Source organism: Gobio gobio (assembly GCF_949357685.1).
Source record: "Gobio gobio genome assembly, chromosome: 3".
NCBI lineage: Eukaryota > Metazoa > Chordata > Actinopteri > Cypriniformes > Gobionidae > Gobio > Gobio gobio.
Genome location: NC_137099.1, coordinates 9,451,382 through 9,464,096, shown reverse-complemented (window position 1 = coordinate 9,464,096; position 12,715 = coordinate 9,451,382). Strand labels below are relative to the sequence as shown.

General features: G+C 37.3%; 1 protein-coding gene across 1 annotated transcript; it reads right to left on the bottom strand.

Annotated features, from left to right (window-relative positions):
* Positions 1–345: 345 nt before the first annotated feature.
* On the bottom strand, positions 346–7,168 carry LOC307123422 (carboxypeptidase O; the record flags this gene model as incomplete). The annotated part of the gene is made up of 8 exons (XM_079811953.1): positions 346–530; positions 2,146–2,230; positions 2,337–2,539; positions 3,078–3,171; positions 3,272–3,388; positions 4,219–4,323; positions 6,977–7,078; positions 7,160–7,168. 8 exons carry the CDS (start codon positions 7,166–7,168, stop codon positions 346–348), a joined length of 900 nt encoding a protein of 299 aa, XP_079668079.1.
* Positions 7,169–12,715: the final 5,547 nt, after the last annotated feature.

Below are 12,715 nucleotides of genomic sequence, written 5' to 3'. Positions count from 1 at the left end.
TCGGCTCTCGTCACACTCAACATGCGTGCGCGCTCACATAAAAACAGCGTGCACCATAGAAGCGGTCATCTTAAAGGCACAACAACATTAACATCCTGCACCGTATTCCAGGTGGCCGTTACAGATGTTAAAGTTTATGACACGCCCATCTCGGGAATTGGGGTATCAAAATTATTTCCGAACTTCCCAGTGGTAAACACGACATCAGAGGGCCTTCATGTGCAATTTTTACCTAGGAAACTCGTATTTACGATAATTCCGATATCACGTGAAGACAGCATTAGGAGCCTGACGTGACTGTGACAATATCACAATATATAAAAGTATTAGAATGTCATTAATGATTCAGTATTGATCATGGGCGTAGTTTATGATGGACATTGCCCCCTGGTAAGCTTCTTGACATGCGGGCTGGATTTGATCCTCGGGTAGAATGAAGCCGCGCTGCCCTTTGTCTCTTAACTCAAAGGTGAAGGAGTATGGGATCCCTATGAGTCTGGCAAAATCACTTGAAGTACCAGAATTTGCATCTGTGGAGAAAATTGAAGCATTGTCACAAGTGATTTGCTTGCAATTATTTTTTTGTTTATGTTTCACTGGGCGATGCAACAGACCAATATAGATCATTATTTTCATATTTTTATAATGTTGTGATACCAATAAATGTTCGATATTTAAATTAATTGCAATGTTGTCTAAATAAGTCTTAATATATAACAATAATCAAAAGTTAAATGTTTTAAATGCTAGTAGGCTAAATTTAAACACCACAGTATCATAATGTACAGTGTAAGAATGGATGTTCTGCCATTGCTTTGCATTTCGCCAGCATCATGTCGACAGATGAGGCAATTAAAATGACACTGTTATGATAGTTTGATTATAAAGTATATTTGAGAGTAGGGACTATATAGATCTGTCTCTTTAAGTACAGAATGGCTCTTTCGGCATCATCCTGAACATTGTATAAGCATTCGTTTTGTCATGGAACGGGAAGAGATGCTCTCTGGAGCGTGTGTAAACGTCACATGATTTTAATTTTACAGTATTTGATTTTCCTGCCAAAAATCTGACTTAATTTTCCATCGGTTAAAAAAACGTTTAATTTTCCACTGGTCTTAGTACACGATGTAACTACAGAAGAGTCAAGTTTTAAATAGGAAAAATATAGAAACTCTTTGGTCATTTTTTTGAGCGAGATGCTAACGGTCTAATCAGATTCAATGATCTACACTAAGCTATGCTAAAAGTGCTCCCGCCAGACCCAGAGATCAGCTGAATGGATTCGAAAACGTTAAAACTCAACTGTTTAACACTAGGGGACTTGGAAAATTTAGTCTCTGGCTCCGAACCAGCACTCAAACTGCCTTGGTAGAAAAGGGGTAATAGACGACTAAGAAAGTCTCGTTTTTTTATGTTTCATTATAAGATGTTTACATATTGGCAATAAGAACATTTAAGTGAGTGTTTGATGATGCAATCTAAATGTAAAAATAGACAAAATGATCATGCACAATTAAATATCCGAAACCGAGTGATTCTTTTAAATTAAAAAATATCAAATATCGTCCTATAACTATATATTTTGCATCTCTACTTGATATTGGCACAAGGGATGCATGATATATTGGCCACCATATCAGTATCGGCTGATATATTTTAATTTTTAATGTTATCATTAATAGCCCAATATATTAAAGCCGATAAATAATGGATTATTTCCTTCAGCTGAGACACTTCAGATGTGCACTGCTCGCCATGATGGTTTTGAATTGCTTGAAATATAATTTGGAATTAGATTTATCGGCCAATATATTGGTTATCGACTTTTTTAAATACATCAAATACATACGGCTTTCAAGAATTATCGGTTATCAGTATTGGCCAAAATGTTCGTATCGGTGCATCTGTATAAAATGCAACACCACAAAAAAGCTGACGTTTTGCTTACCAATGCCACTATAAAACAGATACACTGTTTTCAGGTATTCAGGTCAAGTTTACTAAAATGAACAATATTTGGCTGGTCATGCACTTTCAAAATGGCACATAATCACCATTATGTGCAATAAAACAGTTTATTCTAGGCCATTGGAATGACTGTCTTCATGTTGTACGATTGTAAATCATTTTAAACATACTCACATATCATATTAGGGGGAGTGCCCACTTTGTAGCTCTTCCCATGAACTGCTTTGATGGCTTTAGCCGCAGCGAGACCTACTTCCATCTGCAAACACATTGACAGAAGTGCACATTTAATTCGAAACAGTGTATGGTACGCTTGAAGTCTCCCAATCCTAACTTTTCCCAAAAGTATTTACACTTCTTCTTACCAGTTCATCGTAATTGGGTGCTGAGATGTTGGGGTGTCCGTAGGGGACGAGGATCAGCTGACCAAACGAGTGGATGGTGAGATAACAGAGCATTTGGTTTTGATGCGCTACCAAAAAGTCAGTGACGGCTTTGGCCTCAGGCGCAGACAGAGCAGTCGGGCCATTATAGATCTCGGAACAGCAGTTCCTGGAGATCCCGACCACTATATGAACAAAGACAGATGGACTAGATCATGATCTGATGCTTTTGACAGTACTGTACATCAGTGTAGGTGTAAAAGTATACACTGTATATATTGTTAGCAGCATTGGTTGCATGTTTTGCTCCTGAAAACTGCAGTATCATGAATCAGAGCTACTTTGCAAACTCACAGCAAATGAGAATGAGGGATTATCCTTGTAACTTTGTATTTGTTTACTCTTTCAACATTAGGTTTATCTCTGCCACCTTAAGCACGCCTGCGATTTATGACATGCAGAGGATGGAGATGTAGGAAAATACAAGATTAGTACATTGAGTGCTGTTATGTCATGTTTATAACCCTTATCTCTCATATATAGCTGGTATTTACATTTTTCAGATGCCAAAGAGTTCTTTCAGTTATCTATTTTTTTTTTGTGGAAATTGTTTTGGCACAAAAATTGCTTGTAAAAATGCCATGCTTTCTTGTGGTTTATTATAGCTGAAACAAAAACTAAAACCATTAAAAAATGTTGTTTGAAAAGGAAAATGTTACTTACTCCCCCAGTTAGCGTAAAAGTTGCGGTTGAGATCAGTGCCGAAGCAAGTGCAGTTTTCAGAGCCTGGTGATCTGGACTTCCTCCATAGTCGAGTCTTTAAAACACATCATGTTTGCTAAACATCTGATATTCACAGATATTTTACCTTCATCAAATGTATGTCATATAGATGTACTCAAATGGATGAAACTCACGGTGTTATCTTTCCAGGAATAAATATACCCGTCCATGTTCAGCACTGGGGTGATATAAAAGTCCAGATTTCTTAATAACGTGTTCACCTTCGAGTCTGTTTTGTAGGAGCCCAGGATCTTTTTCAGCATAAAAACAGTTAAATACATTTTTATTTTTCAGATTAAATATAAATATTAAGCTTTATATGTGGAGGAACATACAAACACAAATTGAACTCTTATATCGATATAACCATCATAATAAAAAATAAGACTTATTTTGGATTATTTTGCCTACACAAAATACTGTGCCGTTCACTTTTCTCTGTTTATTGTGCACATGCATTAGCTGATTGTTTAATTGTAGCATATTAAATGTTTTATGAATGATGTATACTTTGTGAATTCTTTCTCTAGTGTCATTATTAGGGTAACCAAACTACAATAGGAACTTTACAGTGGGAATATCAATATTTGTGAGCTATTTGTAATTCTCAAGTAGAAATAAAGAGTACCGTAAGCATCAAAATCCAGAGCATTTTTTGAAGAAAAAATTGTTCCTGAGTCCGAAAAGCATCATAACTCAACAGTGGCATTGCATTGACAGACATGGGCTGAATATGAAATCGCCCCCTATACCCTCAAATAGGACACTATTTGAAGGGACAGCCATTTGTAGTGGTGTCCGAAAACATAGTGGACATTATTGAGTGCACTCATTCAATCCCACATTGCACCGCAAGAACGAGTGTACACACAACGGCTGTTCGACTTCACGCACTCGTATTCATTCACTCCTTCAAGTGAACTATATTAGTGGACAAACGTAGGGAATAGTGAATGAGAGTTTAAGGGGAGATTTCGGATTCAGCCATGCAGTACAGTATGGCCTGGCATGTGACATAATGGATGTGATATTTCTGGGAATAACACTTCAGGTGTTCTTCATAATAAGTTCCCTGTCTCACCTCTTTAACAAAATGCTGGCAGAAAGCTGGAGCGATCCATTCTCTGGCATGAATCCCACAGTCCATCCAAACGGCTTTCTTTGGTGTTGTGCTGTTGAGGCCGATCTGCATATCAGATGCGAACAAATTAAGTACTATGGTAATACCATGGCATTTTTTTAGTACCTTGTAATATAACATTTTATTTTACAGTCCTGTTCCACATGTACATACAATAACTGGCTAATAACTATAGGTACTAACCCTGTACCTAGTCTTAAACCTAACCTTAACCCATGTAGTTACCTCATATTACAGTACTCCCTTGGGTATGTACACTGTAAGTACTGTAAAATAAAGTGCAACAATTATCATTGCATCTTGGTCACCACAAAAGTTTTTAGTAAGGGGGTCAAATGTAATCTGAATGGAGTTGTGTGGTTTTATCTAAGCTTTAACTTAGGGGTCTCCAAACTCGGTCCTGGAGGGCCACTGTCCTGCAGAGTTTAGCTCCAACCCCAAATAAACACACGTGAACCAGCTAATCCGTGTCTTACAAGCAGTGATGCCAGTAACGCGTTACTCTAATTTGACCACTTTTTCCAGTAACGAGTAATCTAACGCGTTACTATTTCCAAACCAGTAATCAGATTAAAGTAACTTATCCAAGTCCCTGTGAGTTACTTTTTTTGTCATTTTCCTTAATAAAAATATATATTTTTGCTTTCTTGTTTAGTCTCAGCAGGGTTTTCCTGCATAGAGAACTACGAGGCGGCCGCCTCCGTCTTTCGACAAAACTCAAGACAGGCAGTCACTTGCTCAGATTAGGCATGTCGTGATAATTAAATAATCATCAGAAATATATATTGTCACATTATCCGCCAGCAATCATTATTAGAATATTATTATTTGCTAGTAGCCTACAAAGTCATCTAAAGCCATTCCATAGCTGAATGTCTTTCCTCCGCTGTAGCTGTCAATCATTCTCCGTTCAGCAAAACTGCGCGTCGCGTTCGGTTCCAGTCAGCAGCACGGTAAAGCTCACTCCATATGATATATTCCCGTTATAATACTTGATATGTTGATAAAATAATTTATCTTCCAGGAGTTTATCTAGCGGTTTCTGAAAGATGTTGTGCTCGCTACTCAGGTGACAACACAAGGACTATTAATTAGCATCGCACGCACAATAACCAGAATTAAAAACTGTGAAGAAACAAATAATCAGTGAATGTTTGGACCGATATAGGCTACATAGTAGACTAGGATTTGTGGGCTCAACGCTCATCTTCTCTTTATGCCGTGAACTTTTCAATGTGCACTCGCGCTGCACTGCGCCCTCTGATTCCATGTTGCTTTAAGCGCATCATTCTGCACCCGGGATGCGCATAAGCGCTTTGTTGCCGCTCTGTTTTGAAGAGTTTCATATATTTTCATAGTTTTGTGCACTTAAAGATTATTAAAAAATATATTGTTCTCATGGATCGATCAAATATTTGTTGTCCCTTTACAGAGCTGCACATTATGTTTACAATAAAATATAAATCTTGTAATTTTATATTATTTGTGTAGGCCCATATCATTATTTACATTCATATATAAATTAAAAATGTTTTTCATAATTGTATTTAATAAGAACACAAAGTAATTTGTACCTTTTCATTAACATGTTTAGGGTTTTATGTTTAGTGTTTTATGTTTAGTGTTGGCAAAAACGGTTGTCATTTTTATGTTGAGGCTGCAGAGGTGTTGTTGGCAACTGATGAATGTAACTAATAAAGTAACTTGTAATCTAACTTAGTTACTTTTAAAATCAAGTAATCTGTAAAGTAACTTAGTTACTTTTAAAATCAAGTAATCTGTAAAGTAACTAAGTTACTTTTTCAAAGTAACTGTGGCAACACTGCTTACAAGTCCCTAGTTAGACACTGAGCTGGTTCATGTGTGTTTATTTGGGGTTGGAGCTAAACTCTGCAGGACAGCGGCCCTCCAGGATGGAGTTTGGAGCCCCCTTCTCTAAAGGAATAGTTCACCCAACAATGACAATTCTAATTTTTTACTCACCCTCATGTCGTTCCAAACCCGTAAGACCGACACAAATGAAGATATTTTTGATGAAATCAGCGAGCTCTCTGACCCCTCCATAGACACCCCCCCCATTACCATTTTCAAGGACCAGAAAGATAGTAAAGACATTGTTAAAAACAGTGCAGCGCTTCTGATTTCTATGTTTGAACTGTTTGTTTTTTGCGCACAAAAAGTATTCTCGTCGCTTCATAACATAAAGGTTGAACCACTGGAGTCACATGGACTATTTTAACAATCTCCTTACTTTCTCAGCCTTGTGTCAATTAAATTGTCAGAGAGCTCTCAGAGTTCATCAATAATATCTTAACTTGTGTTCTGAAGATGAACAAAGGTCTTACGGGTTTGGAACGACATGAGGGTGAGGAATTAATGACAGAATTTTGTTTTTTTGGTGAACTAACCCTTTAATAAATATAATGATTAGGGTGTTTGAAATGCATTCTCTAAGTCTAAATAAATAAAATTAATCCTCTCACGTGGCCTCATGGATAGTATAGTGTTCATCGTATGCACACTTCAGAATCTTGCCAGAAGTGGTCGGTCATCTGGGCACTTTTTGCCTACTCTTTTAGGACATACTACTGTTTTTCACCTACTACTGTATAAAGTTGGTAAGTATGAGATTTCAGACACAGCTTTTGTCTTGTATTTGTTGATAACAAATAGAGTATTGAACTATCCAGTAACGCACCTTCAGTAATGTAATGTTCCTCTTCTCATAAGTTTGTCCATACATCATGCTGGACACAACGTCTGGGTTTTCCCTTTCGATCTGATTCATCCAGGCTGAAATCTGTGTGGAGAGATTTATCAGATCAATAATGTATCAATCAATCAATGTGGATCAACAGCAGCAAGTACAGGATAATCTCACCTCATCCATGGTGTGGTACTTTGAGTAGTCATAAGATTTATGTTCTAGTCCACCAGCCAATCTGTAATGAATTAAAATACTTTACCGACTCAAATGAGGAAAAGCAGTATGCAGCAGATGTAATGCTTAAAAAAGACTGATCTTATGCATCCATATCTTTTTGTATTCAAAGGGCATCCCATGTTCCAATTTCAGAAATCCTATTTAACAAAGCAGTGTATTTAGGCTAGAATGATCTCAACTTTTCAAACAAAACTTAATTCTAAAACCTTACCTGTCCTGAGCCACTAGAACCAAGACCAACAAAACAGACATTATTGAGCGCTGCATGGTTCTGTTTGCTATCCAAGCTTGTTGAACCTGACAGTTTGTCTGGCTATCACCAGACCAAGCTCAATTTAAGATTGAACATTGGTCTGGGGAGTCTGCTATGTATTTTATACTGCACAAGAGGCGTGATAAAAAAGCAAAACATTTCTCTGTACGCAATTGGTTAGTCCTTCAACCAATCAGACCACAAGAGGCGTGATCAACGGCCCATGGCTTCTCTATCCGCCATCGTGTTAAACCCGCCAATAGCGCGCCAGGTGGATAAGCCAGTCTGTGATTGGTTCCCGCAAAAGTGTAACAGAAGCAGTAGAAATTAATGTACAGGTTTCCAGAGTGAGTTGCAGGACGAAATCAAATCGCCGGCAGATCAGGCTGGGTTTACCCAGTCTACCTAACAGTGTGAACCAGGTACAGACTGACAGTGACTTATAAAGCGATCCCCATATGACTGAGACACAGTCCCAGACAACACCTCAACCGAGAGAGTAACGCACAAATAACTGTTAATATTTAAACCCAAGACTTGTATCCCCACCCAAAGGTTCAGCATCAAACTTACCATAAATCTGCTCTAATACTGAGCATTGTGACAATTAATACAAAAAATGTCCTTTACTGTGTGTGGCGAGGTTGACTAGCGAGAGACGTGAGAGGAGGAGCGAGATCGGTGCGCGTGATTAAGAATGAGCGTCACCTGCGAGGCAAACAGGTGTTACGGGATTTTCGATTTCACTGGGCGTGGCGCGCTTGAAACAGAAAATTTTAGTCAACACTTCTCAAATCTCCACACGTTTTAGGATTACGGAGAAAACAATTATTGAGAAAAGGTTATGGTTTCAGCGACGAACTAACGTTAGTATAACTGTTATTGTACAACACTTTATTGCTTGCAACGTTTTTTTTATTTTTATTATTATTATTATTTTTTTAATTTTCAGTTGTTTTTTTATTCTGTGCCTTTGTCTTGATTACAAACATGAATGATTAACGTTACACACATTGACATTCACAGTAAGTAGGATACAGAAGTAAACGTAGTAAACTGACACGAGTCTACATTCATGTCAGTTCCCGTGTGGGCATTTGTATCTTGTGAGACTTAAACTTCTTTAGTAATAAACTAAAGAAGTAATAAACTAATAAACTGTTTGTACCTTACACTGTTGTGATTTTGTGACATTCTTAAGTCTTCTTTGGGAAGTAAAAGCCTTGGTTTAATGCAAGGCAAAAGCTAATTCAAGGCTATTAAATAATTTTTCACCATGTGTTGCCCTGTGAACCTATGTGTGTGTGTGTGTGTGTGTGTGTGTGTGTGTGTGTGTGTGTGTGTGTGTGTGTGTGTGTGTGTGTGTGTGTGTGTGTGTGTGTGTGTGTGTGTGTGTGTGTGTGTGTGTGTGTGTGTGTGTTTGACATATACCATACTATATGAAAATGTTTTCCATCAGAGCAGTGCATTACATTTGTTAGCCTACTCCATAGCATGAAGGAGTTAAATAAATGATTAAATATTACATTAAAAAGTTTAGATTAAAGGGTTAGTTCACCCAAAAATGAAAATTCTGTCATTAATTACTTACCCTCATGTCGTTCGACACCCGTAAGACCTCCGTTCATCTTCGGAACAGAAATGAAGATATTTTAGTTGAAATCTGATGGCTCTGAAAGGCCTCCATTGGTACAATGCACGGTTCACTCTCAAGACCCTTAAAAGGTACTAAAGACATCGTTACAAAGTCCATCTCACTACAGTGGTTCTAAAATAACTTTATGAATCGGCGAGAATAGTTTTTGTGTGCAAAAAAACCCTAAATAACGACTTATATAGTGATGACCATTTCAAAACAAGGCATCATGAAGCTTCGAACCGTTATGAATCAGTCAATTGCAATAAATAAAGCAATGCAAGTTGCAAGCAATAAAGTGTTGAACAATAACAGTTGTACTAACGTTAGTTTGTTGCTGAAACCTGACTACCTTTTCTCAATAAATGTTTTCTCTGTAATCCTAAAATGTGTGGAGATTTGAGAAGTGTTGACTATAATTTTCAGTTTCAAGCGCGTCACGCCCATGCGGACGAATCTTATGAATATTCATGTAGGCTCCTCCCAGTGAAACCGAAAATCCCAGAAACCGGAAATCTCGTAACACCTGTCTCGAGTCCTCTCATGAGGGAGCACAGAGGCAAATAAGGACGAGCGACACTGGTGAAGGACGAGAGAGGACCAGGCCTGGGGGGTATTCCAGAAAGCAGGTTATGTGACATACCTGGGTATGTTTAAGAGTAAGCGGCAAAAACGGAGGTAACTTTCAGGGTGTGTAAGTAGCCAAACTTAATTTCGCTCTGCAACTCAGTCTGGAATACGGAGCCCCGCACATGGTATGCAATAAAAAACTAGTAGGCTAAATCGTGCGCACAATTTACTATTTCGTTTCCCTCGATTTATAAAGCGTGCGCACGTTTTACTAATTCGTTCCCTCGATTTGCTAAATCATGCGCATGATTTATAAATTGAGGGAACGAATTAGTAAATCGTGTGCACGATTTAGCAATTTGAGGGAACGAATTAGTAAAACGTGCGCACGATTTATAAATAGAGGGAACGAAATAGTAAATCGTGCGCACGCTTTACTTTTTTTTTCTTGCATGTCATGTGCGGGGCTCCGTACTGGAAACCTGTACATGAATTTCTACTGCTTCTGTTACACTTTTGCGGGAACCAATCACAGACTGGCTTATCCACCTGGAGCGCTATTCGAGGGTTTAACACAATGACGGAGAAGCGATGGGTCATTGCCCGTTGATCACGCCTCTTGTGGTCTGATTGGTTGAAGGACTACCCAATTGAATACAGAGTCATTTGAATTATGCTCATTTATCACGCCTCTTGTGGTCTGATTGGTTGAAGGACTATCCAACTATCCAATTGTGTACAGAGTCATTTAATTTATGCTCGTTTATCACACCTCTTGTGTAGTAGAAAATACATAGCAGACTCCCCAGACCAATGTTCAATCTTAAATTGAGCTTGGTCTGGTGATAGCCAGACAACTCATTTTACAGAAAACACTCAAAATTTTAACACCGTGGTGGAATATTGCATATATTATATTGTATGTATTCACAATTGTATGATAAACATATATAAAAAGTCATATTTTGATTTATTTTTTTATTTATTTATTTGAAAATCTATAATTTTTTATCTGTTTGGTCTATTTCCCTTCAGAAAGTTTGGTGATTCCACTGGGTGTCAGTAAACGGGGGTCATTTTCTTTATATCTCCTTCCAAAAAAAAGTTATTGAGATTAATCCGTCCAAACCAAGCCTGCAGCACTCCTCTCAGAATCTGAGACCGTTCCTCGATCGGCCCTCTGTGGTTGGTCCCAGTATAGCTCATAAACCCCACCTCTCCATGTATTAGAATGGACATGATACACACTAAACAATTCAATTACACTTCAAATAATTGTTTCCTAAAGATGGTTTCTGTCATTTTAGGCAGTTTTTATTATGATGATTTCATTTCGAGTGTTCGTTTTTTAAATAAGTTTAGTTTTAGTTCGTTATTTGATGCTATAAAAACGGGGGGTGTGACGTCATGATTGACAGTTGAGATTGACGGCTTCTCTGAGTGAAGTTGTCAATGAGGCACTAACAGACTTTTTTCTGGATTTTTGGGAGGAGATTGGAGCTTTCGCTTTAATTTCTACATTTCTATAACTGTTTATTGCACACCAACATCATGAATTGTTCAGCATCTGTGAGAGTGTGGGCGGGCTTTTGAAAATCGCGCCTCTACATCCTGCTCTCTACTGCGCAACTCTGGTCCCGAAATCACTACTGCGCAGACTCTGTCCCAAGATGTCAGCGCTGTGTGCGGGCCTAAGAAAGCTTCAACTCTGGTCAGCGGAAGTCAATGAAGTCACGTCGTCCATATTTTTTTACGGTCTATGGTCCAAACTATCTAATAACTCCAACTCATCTGCATTGACTTTCCATAGCCGCTGGGAAATCGAAAAGAAGGCTCCGCCTCCTCAACTTTGTAAAGGGAGATCTCGGGCTCTCATTGGTCTAGAAGCATGATCGACATGTCTATAGAGAGCTGAATACTCAGCTTTTTTGACGTATGACGCAATACGTGATGACCTCATCAAAAATCGCGGCTAACAAAGACGATCAAAACTAAGGATAATAAGAGTATTTTTTTCTGCATGTTTTTTTAGTATATTGTATATTATATTATATTACGTAAGGCATAGTATTGTATATTACTTAAGGCATAGTATATTGTATACGTAAGGCATAGTATATTGTATATTACGTAAGGCATAGTATATTGTATATTACGTAAGGCATAGTATATTGTATTTTATGTAAGGCATAGTATATTGTATACGTAAGGCACAGTATTGTATATTACGTAAGGCATAGTATACGTAAGACATAGTATATTGTATATTACGTAAGACATAGTATATTGTATATTACGTAAGGCATAGTATATTGTATATTACGTAAGGCATAGTATATTGTATATTACGTAAGGCATAGTATATTGTATACGTAAGGCATTGTATATTGTATATTACGTAAGGCATAGTATATTGTTTATTACGTAAGGCATAGTATATTGTATACGTAAGGCATTGTATATTGTATATTACGTAAGGCATAGTATATTGTATATTACGTAAGGCATAGTATATTGTATATTACGTAAGGCATAGTATATTGTATATTACGTAAGGCATAGTATATTGTATACGTAAGGCATTGTATATTGTATATTACGTAAGGCATAGTATATTGTTTATTACGTAAGGCATAGTATATTGTATACGTAAGGCACAGTATTTTATATTACGTAAGGCATAGTATATTGTATATTACGTAAGGCATAGTATATTGTTTATTACGTAAGGCATAGTATATTGTATATTACGTAAGGCATAGTATATTGTATATTACGTAAGGCATAGTATATTGTATATTACGTAAGGCATAGTATATTGTTTATTACGTAAGGCATAGTATATTGTATATTACGTAAGGCATAGTATATTGTATATTACGTAAGGCATAGTATATTGTATATTACGTAAGGCATAGTATATTGTATACGTAAGGCATTGTATATTGTATATTACGTAAGGCATAGTATATTGTTTATTACGTAAGGCATAGTATATTGTATACGTAAGGCACAGTATTTTATATTACGTAAG